Source organism: Thermobia domestica, chromosome 14, assembly GCF_964235325.1.
Source record: "Thermobia domestica chromosome 14, izTheDome1.hap1.1, whole genome shotgun sequence".
NCBI lineage: Eukaryota > Metazoa > Arthropoda > Insecta > Zygentoma > Lepismatidae > Thermobia > Thermobia domestica.
Window position 1 is genome coordinate 150,843,955 of NC_137467.1, and position 24,261 is coordinate 150,868,215.

The following is a 24,261-nucleotide window of genomic DNA, read 5'->3' on the forward strand; positions in this document are numbered from 1 at the left end:
AGCATTTACAGGTGTTATTTGCTCCTTCTCGACAAATGTCTCCAGGGCGAGTGTGATACGTGATTCACGACGGGTTTCGTTGGTCATAGTTTCTGGAGACAAGCAATTTGCGGCTCTTGTTACACTGTATTTTAAAGGACATTTTAGCATAAGTTTTTTACATGTTCTTGCAAGAATCTTCTGCATTCTTTCTTAAAGTTCAATATATCAACATTCTTCACTCTTTTAAGCGATGTAATCGCAGAAAATCCAACATCAACTAGATTAAGTGATTTTAAGATGTCCTTATTAAAAAAAAACTGACCTCAATAGATGTTTTTGATAAGTTTTAGCTACTTTTAAGACATCATCTTTCACGAAGCGGCTTAAACTACGAATCAACGTGTTTAGGTCATTCCATAGAAACGGTAGTAATGGACTGTCTGTCTGGTACTTAGTGAGGAATTCTTCTAGTTCTACAGATACGGACTGAAAGAACCCTAATCTAGCAGGCAACAGTACATCAGAGATGTGGGCTTTTGCTTTCAGACAAGTTTGATGTTTCAGGAGGTTTTGTTTTCACTGCATCAACATAAAATTTAAAGCACGAATCATAGTTATGGCACGGTTGATAACTAGAATTCTCCACCCACCTAATAGAACAAAACTTAAGAGGGAAAACTGCTGTTCCAGATGCTGCCATGAAATCTGCTCTTCTTGAAGAGAAGTCCTTGAATAAATAGTACAACGCTCTCAAAAACTCTGCCACATTCCAACCAGCTTTGGTATGCGCAGTCTTAAAAGCCCCATTAACAATATGTAAAGAGCACGTTCCTGTCTCCAAAAGCTGTGGACCTTCACCATTTTCTTCACTCAGATAGGCCTTCAAATCACTCAGAAATTTCAAGTTAACGTTGGGGCCATCAAGAGAAACCTAAAGTAACTTACAGATATCGAGACCCTTGTCCCTGAAAGTATTTATAAATGTACTTACCAAATCCTGGGCAGTACCATGTCCGAGGAATACTAATGCTAAATAACGTGTTAAAACTTTATTTCCGTCACTGTGCTAGAAACGAACTACTAAGTCCATTTGACTTTTCTGTGAGATAGTGTTTACGCTTTCGTCGAACGATACTGCAAAAAAAAATCACAATTCACATTCACCGCCTGCACTCTGCTCACGTCTGTCTGTCTTTCTCAACTACATCTCCACTGAATAAGTTATTATTGGCTTTTAACTTACGCTGTAGTATATAACTTTCTTCTATTTTACAAAAATATACTTATTCCATACCAATCCCAAAAACAATATTTGAAAAATAATTTTAAAACTTCCAGGTTCCTCGTCCAATTCCAGGCTATTTCCAGGTTTTCCAGGTCCAAAAGTAAATTCCAGGCTAATTCCAGGTTTTCAAGGTTTTCCAGGTCAGTAGACACCCTGCACACACACAATGAACCCTTCATCTGGTAATACCGGGAAAACTGCTGGTGTCGGTTTTTGTAGAACGTCACTTTCGTTTCTGCATTTAACATATCCCAGTGTTTCAGTCTTGAGGCCAATATTTCAAGATGTGGAGTGTCTGCTGAATCAGGAACAACTTCATCACCGGAGGACACCGACACATGTAAAAACACTACTATATGTTTGTCGTCACCTACAGGTTCCCTTGGTGCATCTGGAACAGGCATACTGTCATCATGAGGCACGAGATTCGTTGCAGAAGGACAACTTGCGTACATTACACTATGTTTGTTCTGCCGAGAATACTCTGCGACGTCTGTCATACAAAAATAACAGTCATTGAGATGATTCGTTTGTTCTAGCCAAATAGCAGGTACTGCAAATGGCATTGCACATTTCTTACCATGGAGCCACATACTTAAATTCAGTTCACAACTTTTACAGCAGACGTGAGGGGCGAAGTTGTTCGTCTGATCCCTACCGTCTCAATCAAAATACAACTTGTAAGCTTTTTGAACTGTTTTCCGATGGGTCTCTTCTGTATCTTTGTGACATATGAAGCGCACACGTAACAGAAACTGTCCGGGGAAGGTTTACAACGTCTACATCTTGCGTGCTCCATGATTGTAACACAGAAATGTTCTGTTCACTCTCTGACAACCCACTTTCAGACTGACACACACACTTATAGAAGGATATAGTGATCAGTACTTATGCTTCATACATCTAGGATCGACGGAAGTTTAGGAGGGGTGGGCGTATGTGTAAGTGTCCTGTTTTCGTTCAAGGTCTTCTGCGTACCCGCTTTGCTTGTAACTACCTCCGACAAAACCAGCCACACACTGATTTACATAAGCTTCCTTACAGAATGAAAATGCATTTCAACAGTCCCAACACGACAAATTATCTTCTGTGGAAAAAAAAAAGTGCGTGCTGCAAACTTTTAGCATTGTTTCCAGCTATCAGGTGGTGGTAGTGAATTGGAAACACTCATTCTCCACACTTCTATTAAAAGTTTGTTGGACAGTGTTATTAACCAGCTATGTATGAAGCTATATGCGAGTACAATGAAAACTATTCTAGCATGACAAAACCAAATATATATATATACAAAAAAAAAGAAAGAAAAACCGCAACAAAACAGACTTAAAAATAATGAGATGCTTGTCCCTCTTTTCAGGCCTTTCTGAACACCTAAAAGCTTGATTCTTAAAATTCTTCGGTGCTCTTCCATTCAGACCACGTGGCTTGTACCACAATTTAGCTATTGTGCTTGGACAAATCCAGTGTCTATGTTCAGAATACCTGCAACGGTTGCATTGTTGAATTCGGACATTCTTTGTGTAATATTGAATTCGCACACTCTTTGTGTAATATTGCATTCGCACACTCTTTGTGTATTATTGAATTCGCACACGCTTTGTGTATTATTGAATTCGCGCACTCTTTGTGTATTATTGAATTTGCACCTACAGAGGATTTAGTGTGTAAAAATAAGTTTAAATCGGTTGTTTCCTCCTTTTTTAAATATAATGATAATACAGCCAGTCTGAGTGGAAGAGAACCGAAGAATAGGAGAGTGTATGGCTGTTCTGGGAGTGGACTGGGTAGCGTAGTGGTTAACGCATCGCCACGGTACACCGAAGATCCCGGATTCGAGTCCCAGTCCATCCATGCACTTTTTCACTCTTTGTGTATTATTGAATTCGCACTTGCAGAGGATTTCGTGTGCAAGTTTATATCGGTTCTTTCCTCCTTTCATTAATATAAGGTAAATGTCTTTGTTTGTGCATCACGTTAATCCTAATAATAAAGTGACGTTAATAGATACCTCTGATCGCGCTATCGCTTGTTTGTATAACGAAGTAAAACAACATTTCACAATAAAAATGGAAGGTAAAATAGTTCCTCCGGAACATGTACCAGGTATTTTTAATGATTTCTTTGTCACTGTAGGTTCATATCTTGCTAAAAGTATTAACGATTCAAGTTCTATTAAATATATGAAAGAGTCAATAAATAACAATTCGTTTTTCCTAAGCCCAGTCACAGCCTACGAAATTCGGGAGATAATAGGAATGTTGAAACCGAAATATAGTGCAGCTAAAGACAAAATAAACAATAAATTTATGATTAATTACAAGAATTAGTTAAGCACATACATTGCTCATCTTGTAAATCATTTATTCACCTCGGGAACAATGCCCACTAGTTGTAAAATAGCTAAAGTGCTTCCAGTTCATAAAAACGGAAACGTTGAAGAACTAAATAACTATAGACCTATATCAATTTTGCCTGTGCTCTCAAAAATAATTGAAAAAAGCGTAAAATTTAGATTAGAACATTACTTAACATCTGTCAATTTCCAGAAAATTACTAAACATCTGTCAATTTCCTTTACGAACACCAGTATGGGTTTAGGAAAGCTTCCTCAACACACACAGCAGTTTTAGACATTAGTGTTTAGAAAGAAGATGCTTCAGATAAAGGACAGGCATCAGCAGGATTGTTTATTGACCTTCGCAAAGCTTTTGATAGAGTTAACCATGACATTCTGCTTAACAAACTTAGTAATTTAGGAATTAGAGGACTTGCATTGCAATGGTTTAAAAGTTATTTAAATGGACGAAAGCAATATGTTGAGGTAAACAGTTTCACAATTGCAGAACAGACAATTACATGTGGGGTACCACAGGGTTCCTGTTTGGCGCCTCTCCTATTTTTAATATATATAAATGATGTAGCAAATATCAAACTAAATGGTACGTTAGTATTATTCGCTGACGATATGTATGTATCATACACAGCGGAAAATAAAAATACATTAGAAAATATAATACAGCAGGATCTAAATCTACTGCAGGATTGGTTGAATTGCAATAAACTTTCACTAAATGTAGAAAAAACCGTATATATGTTTCCATAAGAAAACAGATATTCATGTAGACCATAATATAAATATTTATTTGCAAGGTCAACAAATAAGAAGAGTCACTGAAACTAAATACCTAGGAATAATAATTAATCAGCATCTTGAATGGGGACCACACAGCATTTTTATGTAAAAAAAAAAAAAAAAAAAAAGAAAAAAAATCTTACCAATAATAGGGGTGCTTAATAGATTTAGAAATATATTATCGCCGAACCTTAAAAAATATCTACTATGCTTATGTACACTCTCATCTAACTTACATGAACATATTATGGGGACGTTCGAACAAAAGCGCACTGCATCCACTACAAATTTCGCAGAATAGGGCATTACGTACCCTCTACAATCTGCCACGCTTGAACCCAAATGTAAATACCTATAGTACGTCTAAAGTGTTACCAATAGATTATTTAGCTAAAAAATCAGCTATGTATTATATGTTTAATGTTATGAATAATAATATACATCATAATATAATAGTAAATAAAAATAGTCACTTTCATAATTATGAGACAAGATATAAAGAACAAATACATGCGGAATCTTATTCTTCAAAAACATACGGAACAGGAGGGGTTAAGAACTATCTCATAAAATCCTTCAATTAAATTCCAACTGAATACAAACAGTTGAAACCAAAATCTTTATTCAAAAAACGGATAAGAGAGCTATTATGGCAGAAACTAAGAATATGAAGTGATAATTATATAAGGAAGAGCATATATGGGGCCTGGAGTCTGATATAAATAAAAAATAAATAAATAAATAAAAAAACTTCCACCAAAAAAGTCTTTGAGCAATTGCTTACATATGCTATGGAATTTGGAGTGCCTGGAAGGTAAACACAAAAATAATAAATTTGTTAAATATAACCAGTTAGGGCTTTTAGTTAAGTGTGACTTATAGATTAAAGGAGCTGAAAGCTCGGACGAAACAACTAGTAAAATAATAAGAAAGAAAATATAAAAATTTTATTAATAATACTTAGTATAATGTGCGTATAGTATGGTTGCGAAGCATGGTCACTTACTCTGAGGGAAGAACATAGACTGAAAGTATTTGAGAACAAGATCCTGAGACGAATATTCGGACCTAAGAGGAACGGGAATGGGGAATGGCGGAAACTTCATAACGAGGAACTACATAATTTATATGGTTTACCCAACATTGTTAGGGTCGTCAAGTCTAGGATGCTTAGGTTGGCGGGTCATGTAGCGGAAGAAAGTAGGAACGCTTTCAAAGTCTTGACTGGAAGACCAGTCGGAAAACGACCATTAGGAAGACCTAGGTGCAGATGGGAGGACAATATTAAGATGGATCTCGCAGAGATTGGAATACAAAGTAGAAACTGGATGCAATTAGCTAAGGATAGAAGTCAGTGGAGAGCTTTTCTGAACGCGGCATTGAACCTCCGGGTTCCATAGGCCATAGAGTGAGTGAGTTAGCTAGTTAGTATAATCTGATAATACGAGGGACAATCAAAAAGTTTCTGGAATTCTGTTGTAGCTCTTTACTACCACAATATAAGTACAGATTTACTTAATCGCCTTCAAAGTTGGCACCTTCGAAACACAAACACACACTTCTTCCATCGCTCCTGCGATTGGTAAAAACAACGAGAAAAGTCTTCTTGTGGTATTTTCCGAAGTTTAGGCGTCGCGCTGGTTTTGATCTCTTCTACGTTGGCGAAACGAAAAAAGTCCATTTTCAGCTTTGGGAAGAGCCAAACATCTGGTAATGCTAAACTGTTTTTAAGGTTATCAAAGTCTCTGAAGCAGATTTTCTCTAATTTGCACATGAAGTTGATGTTTGCGCGTTGCTCTATCTGTAAAATTGCAACAACTAATCACCACACACTCCTTTGTTCAACTACATTACTCGTACATTGCCTGTTATGACTGTTAATACTTGTCAAATTCATAATTAGACAACCTAAGGACTGTACTGTGTAAGATTCATTATGATTGCATCACAAATACCAAAACTACAACATTCCGAGAACTTTTTGACTGTCCCTCGTACCTTAATAATCTTGGATATGGAGGTAGTTTATTATTACTACATTATTTCACCTATCCAGCTACATACATTTTCAACAGTATAATATTAAGGACAACTAGTGACGAAGAAATTGGATAACATTTTACACTTCAACTAAAATAGGTAATAGAAGAATAAATAATAGTAAAATTGAAAAAAAAAAAAAAAAGGACCAACTTCAAGTATAGTATATTATTTATAAAAAGACGTTAGAGTCTGATTCTTGTAATCACATTGTAACTTTGATTCTATTGGTAATGAAAGTTATATTGATTATATCTGCGCCTGATAAAAGTTGATGTGATTTAAATGAGAACTTTTCGAACGTTCGTCGTCATTATCATTTTCCAATATTTGTTTCACAAGAATGGCAGGATAAGTTTGCAACATTTTCACATTTCTTCACATTTTTTCTTTTCCTGTATTGTTACGGTGTTGAATTCTTCATAGAATCCTATAATCAGCTTTCAAAACCTATTTCCATTGTTTTCTCATCCTTGATAGACAAGTCAAAATAAAAATGCATTGGAAAATACATTTAGGCAATCCAGTGGGAAATTTTCAACTATCTATATAAATAATGAAAGTAACTATGTTTGTGACTTTATACCTCTCAAACCACCCGACCAATCTCGATCAAATTTTCAACATAGATGAGGTTCGAGCCTAGAAAGTTTTTTATCATTTCATTTTGACGGTGCAACTTAGGGGAGGGGAAGGATGGAGACATTTGAAAGTGATCGATATTAGTGTCGAATCCATACTATTCGGAGTCACTAAGATAAACAGTGATACTTTCGATGCTGTTTAAATCCAAATTCAGCCCCGCAGCTTGGGGGAGGAGGAGGGGAGCATATATGAAAATGATCGAAAATGACCGATATTAGTACCGAACCCATAGTTTTCGGGATCTCTGAGATGAACAGTGACACTTCCAATACCATTTAAATCCAAATTCAGCCCCGCAACTTGCGGGAGGAGTAGGGCGAGGATATAAATAAAAATGGTCGAAAGTGACCGATGTTAGTGCCGAACCCATAGTTTTCGGGATCTCTGAGATGAACAGTAACACTTCCGTTGCTGTTTAAATCCAAATTCAGCCCCACAAGCCTGTTGAGAGAAATATATAAAAATAATCGAAAAATGACTGATATCAGAGATCGCTTCAGTAATAGTAAAAAGTGACTGACTAACGAAACATATTAATTTTTTTTATTATTATTTTATCCCAGCGAAGCGGGTTATTGATGCTAGTGTGTTTATAAAATATGATCCATAATTTGAGTTGCGACATTCTCTCTTCGCGTTAAAGGTTTCGGTTTAATATTAACGGTTTTGCAGTTCATAATTTACTAGGTGTTACTAGTATATTTTGAGATTTCAAGGAAATCAATACGAACAATTTAAGACTAGTAGTGGTAATACTATGACATTTTAAATTATGAAACTTTCGACTGTAGTAGTAGTAGTACTATAATTTGCTCAACACCAGAGTTCGTGATTTTGTTGTATGAAACTAACTGCATTATCAACATTATAATTTTAGCAATCTTCAAGCTGTGTTTTCTAATTTCAACTATAAAAATCAAAGTCTAAAGCTTGCACTAGTTATGAAAAACGATTTGTGGGGTTGTGACAGCGCGTGGGGTTGTGACAGCAAAATATGTGTGGAGAAATGCAAATACAACAGCGGCTAGAGTCCATATTAGGTATTGAACATTCTACTGCAGGAAAGATTTTTTTTCTAGGGGAATGTATCAAACCATAATAAAAGGGAGCAATATTTTAAAAAATGAAATGAAATCTTTGTGGGTAACGTTCCACAATTATGCCGATTAGGCTAAGGTAGATGATGATTAAAATAAGTGAATGATAATGGAAGGATTGGTGGAATGAGAAGATGGGAGGAAACGGGAGCACCCCGAGAAAACCCACGAGCACGATGTTGTCCACCACAAAGTTACTTCGCCGGGGATCGAACCAGGAACCCCACGCACCAGAGGTTAAGCGCTCTACCACTGAGCCACCGTGCCCCCAAGAGCAATTTTGAGTCTGAATATACAGACTTTCGAGTAAAATGTTCTTATTGTATATTAATGTGTCAATGTAATAAGTGTAAAAGACTAATAATATTAAGGTAATCCACTAATTCTGTCCACCAAAATCTACATTTTGGGATTATAACATGACAAATTAAAATGAGATAGTGGAGATTCTGTTACTGGCAGTTCTCTTTGCAATCGGTTACGTATAATTCCTTATTTTTCAGCTTCATAGCTGTATCAATAAACTATTTAGGACCCCCCCCCCCAAGTGATGTAAATATATGCCGGCACACAGATTCCAAGATTTTAGATTATGCTATATTGAGATATTAAAGTGTGCAGTTTCTAGATTGTGCTAGTAATGGCCATGCACATCAGCTCATGATACCGTCTACCTAATTATACGGTAATCAATGAAACTTTAATAAGCTGTTTTTCAAAAGTGTCTTCGGACTTACAGTTGCAGTTACCTGTAATTTATTTATATATTTTTCTTAAATATAAGAGCAGGAATATTTTGAAAAGGTTTGAAATTCACATTATCCAATTTCCATTTAAAAATCACTTAACTGAATTCAAAATGGCCGTTGGCAAGATGACAGTTCTGATAATCATGTGCTTTTTTTTTTCCTTCAGATCTGTTGGCTTTAATTTCACATCTGTTCCTGGTGTTTCAAAGCTTGGAAATGAGTATGGAAATAAGCGAGTTTCTTTTTAAAAAGCAAATATTTGTGCGGATGAATGATCACTCTGAATGCCTTCCCATTTTTAAATCCACTTCATTGAAGATTAGTAATAACAGTATTTAAACTACGGTAGAAAGTTATGATTAATATGTAATACTGTAGAAAGGCTGATTGTAAATTTATGTCTCTATTTGTTTAAAATGGTGGAATCTGAATGGCGATAAATTAATCATTTATTTTGACTGTTCGTAGGTACCTGGTCTTTACATGCTTGAGGAACTGGAACCTATAGTTTCGCCTTTGAAAGACATGGCAGCTCAGGATGGCTTTGTTGGAAGCCCAGCAGCTTATTTCGCAGATCGTATGTATCAGTAATTAATAAGCATAAGTAATGTAGTTGTAATAAGTTATGTAATTTATTTACGGATAGGTTATGTTTTATGTGTGGATTCTGCAAGATTCATATGTATTAACAAGTAGCGATGTTACGTGCACAGCACCTGAAGGAGTTTGGTTTCTATGGCATGATATTTGCTTAATTAATATTGAAAATGGAAGTGATAATACATTTCTATAAGTATAGCACTGTTAGATATCTATTCATACTATTAAAGAGCCTTGTAAAGTGAATCAGAGACGTAGGAATTCATTGTGTTCTTTTTGTATCTAATACTTCAGGTAAAGGTCATAAATTTTTATTTATTTGTTTATTTAGCCAGCTTTCAGATACATCCTACGATTCATTAGCAACCATCTACGAAAACTATAGTAATAAGGAAGGAGTCGGCGAGAACTGTAATATTACGGCGTTCTCAGTGAGGATGGATTCAAATCCTGAAACTTTCGATTATGAAGCAAGAACGCTAACTATACTAAACCTTCTCGCATAAGTCCCTTGTTTTCTTGTACCATAATTTTGCAGTAAACCTCGAAATTTTGATATACAGCTTGATGCGCCCTTTTATTGTATTTACAACAATAGAATTTCACAAAATGAATATTGCTTTGATAGTAAAAACTGAAAAATCCTACACAATTTGTTTTTTTCGAAATCATCAAAGAATAAATAAATAAATAAATAAATAAGTGGCGTGCAATTTGCTTTTTTGCGTCTATCATAGTCCAACTGAAAACTGAAGATTGGGAAAATATAGAAAGCAAGAAGTTGAACTAACCTTTAGTATTCGTATATTAGAAGTTGTTTTTCTGCTTAATACAATTTTATATTTTCAATTACTTTGCTGTAACGTCTGTCTATGGAGTCCAGCCGAGGTTTTTTTATTGAAAAGAAATGTCATCTTACGTATAGTATTAAAGAATATACTTTCTAAGGAATTTGATTCACCAACCAAAACTCTTTTATATACTTATCCTGTTTGTCCTATGTCCATCTGTTAGCGAAACACTAAATATTAAGAATATAACGGGGGATCCAAAAACAACCAGAATTTCCTGATGTAAATCATAGACTTAACTTTTTTATTTATTTATTAATTTTTTAGTACAACTTTTATCAAATACAACTTTATCTCAAATACTACTTTATCACCCTCAAAGTACTCTACATTAGTACAAATGCACTTATCCAAACGTTCATTCCATTGTTGGAAGCGCCTTACAAATTCGTCTCCTTTGATACCTGCTAGAGCCGTCGTGATATTGGGTTTGACTTCGTCGACATTGGCAAAACACTTGCCTTTCAAATCCCTTTTCATCCGGCAAAACAGGAAGAAGTCCCCGGAAGCGAAATCTGGCGAATAAGGCTCGTGGATCGTCTGTGTCCGCGTCCTTCATTGCACGACAGGCTTCACATGACGATTCCTTTGCTCTTCGGTGAGAAGTCTGGGCACAAATATAGCAGCCATTCGTCTCATTCCCAAATCGTGCAAAATGCTTTGAATGGAGCACCAGGATAACCAGGATAAGTCTTCGAATTGGTCGATGTTATGCGTCAATCCTCTCTGGATTTTGGTGATGTCTTCAGTTCGCGCATTTAAAGGACGACCGGAACGGGAGTGATCTTCAATGGTCTTTTTTTTTTTTTTTTTTTTTTTTTTTTCATTTTGTACCGAGCAAACCATTCATACACTTGCGTTTTACTGAGATCCTGTTCTTTGTAAGCTGCTTGCATCGTTATAATAGTTTCTGGAACGTTTTGGCCGAGTTAAAAAAACAAAACTTCGCAGCCTCTTGTTGTTCGTGAGAATCTGACATTTCTTTCTGTCACGAGTGCACTACAAACACACACAGAACTGCCAAAGGAATAACACGCGTCATTCTTGGTTGACGCCACTTCGTGTACTGACTTGAAGAGGTCCTCCCAGAGCGCCATAGCGGCACAATCTCGTACTAGAAGTATATGATGTGCAGGATAACGACTCCGGTTGTTTTTGTGTCTCCCTTCGTACTTGATGAATCGGCATCAATTTCGGCCAAGATATAGAAATTCAAAAGTTAGGAATCGAGCTGGTTGTTAGGGTTGATTAATCCAGTTGATCCGAAGATATTTCTCACCCCCAAAGTATCCTCGTAAGGAGTTATTATAGGTGAACTGCCCATTGGTAGCATGCAACACAAATGTACGTAGTCATTTTGGTTGCATACCATTCACTTAACTTTCAATATTTGACCAAATTCCTTTACGTTGTGTACACGTGACACTGCTACTTATTGGATCACGTACTGCTTTGTAAAAACAATTATTTTTTGCATAAAAATATTTGTTTATTATTTTGTCGTAAAGCCAAGAAACAGAAGTAAGGATAAATATTTTTATTTAAAAATTATGACCGTTATTCATCACTACCACTATCTTCAGTTGTTTTTCAATATGGTCAAATTTAGTGTAATAGTTAAATTGGTAAAAATAAATGAAAAGAAAGAGGTAAACAGATAAACAGGTAAACATATATACAATTTAGATATCGAAAACCTGGTGCAACCATGAAGATTTACATATTCCCATTTTTTTTTAGTTAAGATAATCAGTTTTTATCAAAGAGTTTCAATCTTTGTTTAAATTACCTTTGTATTTAACCCTGGATTTCTTGTTTGAATATATGTGAATCGTTCAATATATGATTTTCCCTAAGGTGTAAAAAAATATTTTTTAAGGTACATGTATAGGAGGGTCCTTCCTCACCTCTCGACATAATTCCCATTGAGATTCACGCATTTGTCTCACTGTTGTACCAACTTGTCCAAATCCTTGCAAAAAATCAGGGCTCTTCTCACATTCCACTTAACTTCTTCATTACCAGTTGACACGATACCAAGTCGCTTATGTCAAACTTGAACTCTTCTTCATGGAAACGCAATTCGACATAAGCGACGTGGCCATTTCTTGCCCACCCCGACTCAGCACGCAAATAAGACACAAAATTGAAGAATTATGGTGGGACATGTTATCGCTGGTGTGAGAGACTACGTCAATCTCACCTGTGCACTATAATAAAGACGTAAGATAGATATGGAGTTCAAAATCGTCTCTTTCACCAGGGCAACATATGCATTGCGAATCGCCACTCAAACTTGGGAGGTTTGAATGAAAATTGGTAGCAATGTGGTCAGTCATGTCTAAGCTATCAATTATTAAAGTTAGAATACTTACTTTTCTCTCTTTATTTTCTAATGCGAGTGATAGCTCACTATTTCAACTACAATTAGGAAATACGATCCGTGACCTGTACTCGCGCGGATCCGCGATCCGCAACGTAGAAAAATTAAAATTAAAATTTAAAAAATTGAAACTCATAGCTTTCTCTTATCCAATATGCATATATTTTCATAATCGTTTTCGATTCACGTTTACCGGATTACGATGCCTGTTTTGGACAGAGCTTCCGTTAGCCTACAAAGTAGAAGTACGAGACTTGAATGCCATTTTTTTTTTTTTTTTTTAAATTTTAATTTCGTTTCAAATAATCAGTAAATCAAGGATATGTGTGTTATTTTGATTTCACACATAAGTGCAACTGCAAAACATGAGGAAAATGTATTAAAGCTATCCTTTCTTTGCTAGTTAACCGACGTCAGACGGAACTCGAAAAAATATTCTATTTTCACAAGATAAGTGACTCAGAAAGGATATTTATTTATTTATTCCAACAATAGCTATACAAATTTAATGCTGTTTTGTTGCTCTTGAAAAGTTGCAGATTGACACGTTTCTTGAGCTCATGAACATAAAGTTAAATATTCTGTGACATTTATTACACAGTTCTTGTGTATTACTGTTGCAGGTGTGCAGAAAAATTTACATGTCGTCCTGGTAATGGATTATACTGATGCCAATTTCACAGCCAATTGCGAGAGTAATCCAGCTCTTTACAAATTGTGTTCAGTGCAATGGATGGAAGGCTGGAGTGAATCAAGCATGAGAAATGTTTCTGTGATGTTACTGGACAGGCAAGTCAAAATAATATTTCGTTGCATGACAACCAAAGGAACATAACTGCGTTTTCATAGATTTACAGGCGAGAGGACAAAAATATTATTTTCTTAGAAAGATGTGTTCTTAATAAGATGGTAATTGAGCTACATTACAACATATGATCGACAAGGAGAATAGATGTCGTTCCGTTCCATTTACACCAAGTGAGGCTTTCAAATTTGTGTCCAAACATACAGAAAACGAAAACAGCATTTTTGGAGTTAGGTTCTTCTGATTCTCATGCGACGATTTATAGAAGAGAAGGTATTAGGAGTCAAAAAGGTAATCAACGTAACCTAACCTAAACAATAATTTTGAATTTGAGATTTTTTTTTGGTCATTTCTGCTATCTATGTTATTAGGCTAAGGTTAGAGTCTTCCAAAAGTCCTGCAAAAAAGTAAAAAGCTGTAACTTTGAAAGTACTACTTACAATTTTGTATTTTGTTTGTAATGTTTAGTGGAAATGTTAAAATTTTTGTTGGCAACAATGAGCGAATGTAAACGTTGACGTCATAACCGCAAATCACGTGACAAAGATTGCGTCTACTCAAGAGAAAGCGCAGTGTGTGGTGTGGTTTTGTGAGTTAAAATCTAGTGTTTTGGTGAGAAGAAAATTCCGACAAAAATATCAGAAACAACCACCTGCAGGTTCAAGTATCAAGAGATGGCACGATAAGTTCTTAGCTACTGGAAGTGTCTTGGACTTGCCTCGTAGGGGAAGGCCAACAACGAGTGAAAGTAGTCCGTGCAGGAAAGCGTGTTGCGAAGTCCAAAGAAATCGTTGAAACGCATATCCTTGGAGCTGCGAGTGCCAATGATAACGCTACATAATATCATTCGTAAGAAAATGATACAGAAGTTTACAAGCAAAAGCCGAAAGATGTTCAGGAGATCCGGAAGAAGATACGTGATGTGATTGGGAGTATTACGGATGGAGCACGTGGAAATGCCATTCTTGGATTTCCGAAAAGACTTCAGCAATGTTTGGACGTAAATGGTGTTCAGCTGGAGGTTTGGCGTTGAAAAAATGCTTACAGCTTTTTACTTTTTTGCAGGACTTTTGGAAGATGCTGTACATATGGTCGATTCCACGGGTATGAGCCCTTTTCATTCGTGTCTGGAGCTGCGTTATTTTCTTGGAGTGCTTGATGGCTCGGTCCTATATGCCGCTTATCGCGATTTCTTCCGTCTGCGACGATAGTGTGGTACATAAATTTATTTCGTTGTGGATTGTTTACTTACTCTTATACTCTTATAAGTGTAACTCTTATATTTACCTCGTACGTCAACGTCTTCAGTGTTGATATAGAACGATCTTCTGGGAAGTCTGGAAAATTGCAAGGATGCCGATCATGAAAGATGCGGTGCAAAGAGAATGTCAGATTCTGGATTTTGATTCATCTTGTACAGGAGCTCTTCGAAACGTCGACCCAGTATCAAAATTAGATGGGATCCACTTGGTGGCATTTCGAATTCATAAATAGAACGTTCAAATTCTGATTTGTTCTCTAGAAAAATATTCAACCAGCTGACACTCGTCATAAAATCAGCGTCCCACAGTTCCGTGTATCCACACATGTGTTGCAAACCCCTGTCATCGCGTATCGTTCGTAGTATAGGGCAGTGGATTAAAGCGTCAACAACACCAATTTGTAGTTAAGTGAACATGGCGCAATTTGTGCCTGATAAAGTGTTTTTGCGGGGTGTCCTGCTGCATTACTTTAACATGCAGAAAAGTGCGACTGAAAGTCATCGTATTTTGGTGGAAGTGTATGGTGACCATGCTCTAGCTGAGCGAACGTGTCAGAAGTGGTTTACACGGTTTAGAAGTGATGATTTCGGCTTGGCAGACCAAGAGCGAGCTGGACAGCCAAAAGAATTTCAAGACGAAGAATTGACAGCATTGCTCGAGCAGGATTCGTGTCAAACGCAGGAACAACTTGCAGCAGCATTAGGCGTTGATCAAACAACAGTCTCCAAACGCTTGAAAGCCATGGGAATGATTCAAAAGATGTCACATTGGGTTCCACATGAATTGAAAGACAGAGACGTTGAAAGACGAAAAACCATTTGCGAATTGCTGCTTCAACGACAGAGCAGAAAGGGGTTTCTGCATCGAATTATTACGGGTGATGAGAAGTGGATCCATTACGAGAACCCTAAACGAAAAAAGGCCTGGGTGAAACCAGGTGAACCAGGTCCATCACAACCAAAACGAGATATTCACTGTGCAAAGGTTATGCTGTGCATATGGTGGGATATGAAAGGTGTGGTGTACTATGAGCTGCTGCAACCGGGTGAAACTATGAATGGAGAACGTTATCGACGACAATTAATGCGTTTGAAGCAAGCTCTGGCCAGAACACGACCAGAATGGGAGAACAGACATGATAAACTTATTGTTCACCATGATAACGCTCGCCCACATGTCGCAAAACCGGTCAAAACCTATTTAGAAAATGTCGGATGGGAAAGTTTTACCCCACCCGCCGTATTCACCAGACGTTGCTCCTTCGGACTACTACTTGTTCGATTGCATGAACAACGATTTGATTGGACAGTTGTTTACTTCTTCAGAAGATATCGAAACATGGGTCTCTGACTGGATCGCTTCCAAGGATGAGGACTTCTTTCGCCACGGAATCCGTACATTGCCTGACAGATGGGCGAAAGTGGTGGCTAGCGATGGCCAATACTTTTCTTAAGGTATTTATGTATTTTGTGTTTGTACTACAGCTTCAATGTGTGCGTACCAACCGCACGAATTAATTCCTAGACCAAATATATTGTTCCATCTCTTAGATTTGTTAGATATTCCATTGTAAACTGGCGTTCAGCTGTATCCGGAATTACGTTCGTAAATAAATAAATATTATTAGCATTATAAATATTTAAAATGTAACGGGCTTTTATATTTATTTCTGCAATCTTGTTAACGAATAATAAAAAAGTAATATGACCACATATAAAGAGTTGATGCTGTTTTTTTTCTTCCAAAATTACAAAGTAGTCACGTTGTAGGCGGAAAGTTGTAGAGTTTTATTTGTGATTACGTAAAAATCACTGATTTTGTAATTAATGAAGGAAAGCTAGTGGTAATTCATTGGCAAGATAAGTGTACTAAAATTTAAGAATTAACAACTGGTAAGCAAAAAAGAATACGGAATTAAGCTCAGAGTGTCATTTTCAGTGTACATTTTTGGTATCACCTTAAGGGTCTTCACTACACTGAAATTAAACTACCGCTAATTTTAGAGTTTTTCTGTAATATCTTCAAAACAAATAAAAATATTCGAAAAGCAGAAACGTAGTGAACTAGACAATAAGATTTGGTATGTGATACCGTTATCACAACTCATCTATCTGCTTTCGATTTGCAACTGTAGATAGATTTAGCATTTTTTGCAGGTTCTGTGAATAGCGGCATACCAAAAACAGATAGGTGAATTGTGGTAAAGGTATCACATGCGAAATCATATTGTCTAGTTCACTACGTTTCTGCTTTTCGAATATTTTTATTTGTTTTGAAGATATTACAGAAAAACTCTAAAATTAGCGGTAGTTTAATTTCGCTGTAGTGAAGGCCCTTAACCGTAGTTTGTAAATATCGGGATTGGAAAACGCTAGGAGGTACAAGAATTAGCATTTTCCCGTAATTGTTGACCATTTTTAACACTTTTGTAGGTTATTACGCTAAATGTTCAATGCGTACGATTCACAATAACGTTTTGGTAAATTATGGCATTCCAAAATTTATCTCACTATATCAAGGAGTTTCAAAGGTACAGCGATCAGTTGAGTAGTCTAGTTCCAAAACGGCTCCTGCCCATTTACAGAAAATCCCAGAAAACTTAGAAAAATGTATTATCTGCATGTTTTGTAGAACTGGGAATACTTGAGTGTGTTCATGTAAAAAACTTGAACATCCTCAAATATTTCCAGTTCTACAAAACGCATCGGTTTCTAGGATTGTATATGGACAATAGCTGTTTTGGAACTCGACGATTCAATTAGTGATATTGCGCATTTATATAGATTTATAGATCTGTTAAAAAAATACTGATTTTGCTGTATGAAATACAACTTTTCATTATATTACAGAGAAGCTAGTCGAGCCGAAGAAGGAAATTCAAAGGAGAAGAAAAAGTCTTTAACTCATCAAATCTCTGGAGGCGAAGAACTGATGGATGGGTTTCTCAACATTCACAGGAGCTCAGAAGAAAAGTTTGCCACACCACGAAGATTTATCTCATTCATATTCATGTATATGCATATCTACAATTCCAAGAAAGAAGGAATTAAGCAACGAAAGCAACGACTTCAGGTTCGTAATTTCATAATTTTTGTTTCTATTTATTTGCAGGGTGTCTATCGGTCACGAAAGTCACGAATGTCACGAAATCAAAAAACGGTCATAAAAGTCACGAAAAAGTCACTAAATTTAGCTTTTGAGTCACGATTTTTTAAAATCTGTACAAATGTAAGTACAGATTGAAAAAAAAATTGTTCTATAAAACGTCAAAATTCACCACCAAAAATGTCTATGGTCGGCTTTAGACGCTACCAAATCGCAAGCAAGATACGTTTGTATCGCATGGATGAAAATTCGGCCTAATTCGCACCCAAATTCGCTCTTAAAAATGTTAGAAGATTTTATGATTTGGTAAAGAAAAGGTCACGAAAAAGTCACGAAATTTCATTTTGGAATTTTAATAGACACCCTGATTTGATGCTAAGTAAGTCTGTGTACCAGAATGTTTAACGCCTGTGGGTTCTAGTTCAGTTTCCTGTTGGGACAAATAATTTTCAATTGTGAACCAACCATCATAATGCAGTGAGCGAAATACTTGTATTAGCAAGTAGGAACATCAGAATTTAAAATGAAGTAGCCTTTTCTTTACTTTTATTTATTTCTTTTTAGAAAGACAATCAATGGCTTTTAAAGATGATGATGTTCAAATGTTCTCCTATATAACTATGCACATATATTGTTTCGTAAATTATCAATGGTGTTTTCCATGTTTCCTTTCAGTTTATGAATTGTTCGTTACATATAAAACTGAGACTTGAGATATAGAAAAAGTTTAGGGATTGGAATTGGATTGTTTTAGGTGATTGGAATTGGATAAAATGCATATAATTGAAAGCTTCACGCAAAATATATTGGCACACTCAGGAATTCTGAGGATAATTTTATTTACAGGTAGCTGTAATTCCTGAAAACACCTTGCATTTCCTAGCATCCGCCTTTCCCAAGACCCTTGAACATGCAGTTTAAAAAGAGAAGAAGTAATAATAAAAACGTGAGGAAAATAAAGGACACGGACTCTCCAGAGTCAAACAGTGAAAAAATTATCTTCTCAAAGCTGGTAGTCCCTCATCATACTGTGGAACAACACACTGTAATATGGCGGGGTTAATTTGTGTGTGCTTTTCTGTAGTGAAAGGTTGTCAGCTCATTTATATATATTACAACCCCCCCCCCACCAGAAGTCCGCCCTGGATTCGCCCCTGGCCGCACCTTGTATTTTTCCCAATCTGATTGGATTTTCTAAGGTTGTTTAAAAGTACTGTTATTAAAATACACTTATAAAAGGCAGCAACATGTCACAGAAGATTAACAAGGAAGATCCAATTGGAAAGAAAAAGCGTCAACCTTGAGTCCTAACTTTTTGGTACTTCCTGTGTAAGCCTGTTTTAATCTTAGTCTTGTTTAAAGCTCAGCAGGATTGGTGTAAATGTGTATAACTTGATAAATGTACGTGTTGTGTTTCCAAGATGAATTCCAAAGCAAATGTGTTGTTTATTTATAGACCGGAGTTTCCAAACTAACTGAGGCTAAGAGCGTGGTGGATCATTTGAAGTCCCAGGCTGCCGAGCAAGAAGTGAAACTAGCAGAGAAACAAGAAAAGGCTAATTTTGCTCTACAGATGATTACAGAGACCATGAAAAATGCTAACAGCCAAAAGGTAGAGATGGAGACTTTGAAGGAGCAGACAATGAAAGAGAACGAACAATTGATGATCAGGTGAGAATTATAAAGTACTGACATTCTCTTGTCATATAATAATTTTTGTTTCTTAATGTACGTTCCTAATGAATATTTATATGTAAACCGTTAACTACATATAAATATTCATTAGAATAATATTCTTAATATTCTTCAGGATTATTCAAATATCGATATATACGTGATCTTGTAAAGTGATGAAGAGACATATAGTAACATTGTGATGTGTAATTCTCTGCCAGTATGATCATCACTCGCGATTGAAAATAAACCGCTCATTGGGGGCAGAGAAGTGGAAGAAGACAAAACTGGTTCACTGTCAAACTGAACTGCAACTTATGGAGGTTTTGGCTAGTTTTTGTTGAGAACAGAATAAACTCAAGGGGGCTGCTTCCAAGATCTCCTGATCTTACACCTGCAAACTTCTTTTTGTATAGATATTGTAAAGGAACGGGTATATTGTGACAAACTAAGAAACGTGAGGAAATTGAAGAGAATTGAATTGAATGAAGGAACTTGAATTCGGGGGACCTTGGTGGCTCAGTGGTAGAGCGTTCACCTCTGGTGCATGGGGTCCCGGGTTCAAACCCTGCTCCCGCCAAGTGAACTTTGTGGTGGACAAACACCGTGTGCGTGGGTTTTCTCGGGGTACTCCCGTTTCCTCCCACTTTCTTCATTCCACCATTTCATTCATTTCTCATAATCACCGTCTCCTTTAGCCTAACCGGCATAACCGTGGGACGTAAAACTCAAAGATTTCATTTCATTTTCACTAGTGAATTATAGCTAATAAATAACCAGTAAATTGCTATGAATCGAAGTAGAAAGCGAAACAGGAGTTTGTAATGTGTTTTTTGTGTCTTGGTTTTCTATTCTTAGTTCCAACGTGCCGATAGTAGCTAATCTAATGGCTTTCAGATCTCATTTAAATCCAGTTTCCCCTTTCCTTGGCTTTCTAGGCGTAGTTCCAACATGTCGATAGTAGCTAATCTGATAGCCGTCAGATCTCATTTAAATCCAGTTTTCCTATCCTTGGCTTTCTAGGCATAGTTCCAACATGTCGATTGTAGCTAATCTGATAGCCTTCAGATCTCATTTAAATCCACTTTTCCTATCCTTGGCTTTCTAGGCATAGTTCCAACATGTCGATAGTAGCTAATCTGATAGCCTTCAGATCTCATTTAAATCCAGTTTTCCTATCCTTGGCTTTCTAGGCATAGTTCCAACATGTCGATAGTAGCTAATCTGATAGCCTTCAGATCTCATTTAAATCCACTTTTCCTATCCTTGGCTTTCTAGGCATAGTTCCAACATGTCGATAGTAGCTAATCTGATAGCCTTCAGATCTAATTTAAATCCAGTATTCCTGTCCATTTTTTATTTATAATCGACGTTTCTGTTACATGACATTGTAGGGCATAATTTAAAAATATCTCTTCTTCAATTTCTTTTCAGAAAAAAGGAGATAGATAAAGAGTTAGCAGAAATTGAGCCTGTGATCCAAGAAGCAAGGTCAGCTGTTGGTAATATAAAATCGGAAGCATTGTCTGAAATTCGCTCTCTTCGTGCTCCTCCTGACATTATTAGAGATGTACTAGAAGCAGTTCTCAGGCTGATGGGAATTATGGATACTTCGTGGAATAGCATGAAAACGTTCTTGGCGAAACGTGGAGTCAAAGAAGAAATCAGGTAAGCTCATCTTTGTTTAGCAAGTAAATATACAGGGACTGGACAAAAAAAAATCTAAAACGTTTGCAAAAGTGTGAAAATCATACCTAGTATGGTGTGGGGCCTCCTTTTGCGTCCAAAACAGCTTGGATCCGACGTGGAATGGACACATACAGCTCCTGAATCGTGGTGTGTGGAATTTTGTACCATTGTTCCTCCAAAACATGCCCCAGTTCCTTAAGGGATGCTGGTGGAGGGTAATGAGACCAAACATGCCTTTCTAACTCAGACCACAATGGCTCAATGATATTCAGATCTGGTGATTGTGGGACCCAGGGGAGGTGTGATAGCTCCTGGTCATGCTCCTCAAACCATGATTTCACCGTTTTTGCAGCGTGACAGGGTGCTATATCATCTTGGTAGATGCCATCACCATCAGGGAACAATATTTGGGCCTTGGGTAAAACCTGGTCCCCCAAAATGGCCTCATACGCCTTAGTATTCATCATTCCATGCAGGGCTATGATGGGACCTGCAGAAAACAACGATATCACTGCCCATACTGTAACAGAACCATCCCCATGCTTTACAGTTGGGAGCAGATATTCTGTATCATAGGCCTGCGACGATGTTCTCCATACGTAAACACGACCGGTTGTTGGAAACAAGGTGAAGGTCGATTCATCGGACCACATTACGTGTTTTTACTGTTCATGAGTTCACGTCTTGTGGTCCTTCCAGCACTGGATACGCCTCTTCGCATTTACTGCTGTGACCAAGGGTTTGGCGACAGCGGCCTTGCCATGAATTTTCATTTTATAAAGTTCCCGTCGCAGTTTTCGATGAAACCGGGTACTGTAGGCCGGAATTGAGTTCAGACGTAATTTTCATTGCAGTGGTCATCTTTTTAGCCGCTACAATCCATTTTAATGCCCTACGGTCCCTATCTGACAGGATTGTTTTTCGACCACTGTTGTGCTTTGCAGACGTCGTTTGCCCATGAATTGTGTATGCCCTCGTAATATTGGACACAATACATTTCTATACCCCCACAATGTTCGCCACTGTTGCCACTGAAGCTCCAACCAAACGGGCACCAGCGATCATGCTTCTTTGGAAGTCTGTCAGGTCGCCCATTTTACCGCACCACTTTCACACCACGACACTCACAGGTGAACGGGTTACTGCTGACGGAAGAGGAAGGTCCATATGACACATTGAAAACAAAAAACGATCGGCAACCGCAACATGCGTTGTACAGTGGAGGGCCAAACTTACGTGTCCTGTATGAAGTATTTTAAGATTTTTTTTTTTTTTTGTCTATCCCCTGTATGTTGATTTTACTTCTACAATAACAATATCAATGGCTTTGGATTGGGTATTGTAACAAAGAAATACTTATCAAAGCTTCAACACACACAATATTATAAACTATAATGTGTTACAGTTTCGGATACCTACCATATCCTTCATTAGACACTATAGAACATAAATGAAGATAGTCATATTTATATAGTCATCCTAATAAAAAAAAAGTCTAAATTCTATTGGCAGAAAAATGACACGGAGACCTACTAGATGGGCTTAGGGTTCAGTCAATATTTTTCTGACCAGAGTATGCACTTCTTTATTACAATTTGAAATATTTCGTAACAGTTTCCATAACGTAACATTATCTTCCCCAGACGTTAATATGTATATTCATATTAATGTAGGTAATAGAGAATGATGATGTCTGTATTACCTACATTAATTTCTGATTCGTTCCATTGTGCTTTTACGAGTTTTTGGTATGTGTTGATAACTTTTATCTTTAGGAACCTCACTAAAAGAAATCTAGTGGCGTAAAGTCCTGGTAGGTTATCCATAAATCAGGATCATTTTGATTTTATTATGCAGAAACGCCAGGAAATTTCTAGTATGATAAATTAATGTATTCCGTAATGTGTAAGGTGAGGCAGAATAGCCAAATATGCCGTCTCTGGCTTTAGCCTACTCATCCTGAACACTGATCCTGTACTGACTTCGATACTTATGTATAGAGATGCAAAATAGCCGGCTTTTTTGAATCGATGGTTTTTTGCACATAAAAAGCCGGCTTTTTTGGGAAAAAAACGAGAATTTTGGAAATTTTGGCTTTTTTCATTTTCATGATTTTTCTGTTTAAATAGCTTTCTTATAGTATACTCTAAAGTTAAAAAAGATTTCATAACCTGAATGCCATATTTCGCTCTGGAATTCACCATGATGGATGGAGCACATGGTTTATGAATTAAAGTAAACATAAAGTACGTAGTATTCGAGGGCAATTTTAGAAGCTGTTTAACCTTATTTTAACTTCTGAATCATCCACATTTTTTTCTTCTCTAGATCATTTCTTTTTAGTCATCCATGTTTCATATCTTGGAGCTTAGAACCCTAGCTTCTAGCACATAATTAAACTTATGTTTTTCAATATATCCATCAGAGCGTACTTCCACATTTCCGTTATACTGTAGCTGTGCAATGATTTAACAATAATCTTCCGGACACAACCTTGAATACCATTTGATAGAAATAATCAGTATCAGATTTAGAAAAATATTTGGGAGGGTTTTTTTCTGAATAATGTTTGTTTTTTCTAAAAATTCCTAACTTCTATTTAAGAGGAGCTTATGTTTATGAGTACAGACATAACAAATATTTCGTTTCGTTTGTATATTCAGCTATAATCTTTCAGATACAAACTTGAAGACCATTTTATACTGATAATCAGTGGCGGATTTAGAAAAGTATTTTGGGAGGGGCTTTTGTTTTATTAATGCTTAGTTTTTCTAAAAATTCCTATTTTTTTATTTGAGGACAGCTTGAAGTTTATGAGTAAAGGCAAAACTAATATTTAGTTTGTTTTAGAAATTCTGTAATTTCAGGGTAGAGGCTTCAATCCAAAAGACATCCCCACCCCTAACCCTCTTTGCAAATCCATCACTGCTGGTAATTAGTAATAACAAAGATTTAAAAACG

At 36.6% G+C, this 24,261-nt stretch overlaps 1 protein-coding gene across 2 annotated transcripts in view; it reads left to right on the top strand.

Moving 5' to 3' along the window:
- btv (dynein cytoplasmic heavy chain beethoven) overlaps positions 1 to 24,261 on the top strand; it is a 437,347-nt gene that overhangs the window by 208,208 nt on the left and 204,878 nt on the right. For both annotated transcript variants that reach the window (XM_081739028.1, XM_081739029.1), the window contains exons 52-56: positions 9,400 to 9,508; positions 13,389 to 13,554; positions 17,682 to 17,904; positions 19,394 to 19,608; positions 21,046 to 21,279. In XM_081739028.1, coding sequence (XP_081595154.1) covers positions 9,400 to 9,508; positions 13,389 to 13,554; positions 17,682 to 17,904; positions 19,394 to 19,608; positions 21,046 to 21,279 — 947 coding nt within the window. The remainder of the gene's footprint in view (positions 1 to 9,399; positions 9,509 to 13,388; positions 13,555 to 17,681; positions 17,905 to 19,393; positions 19,609 to 21,045; positions 21,280 to 24,261) is intronic.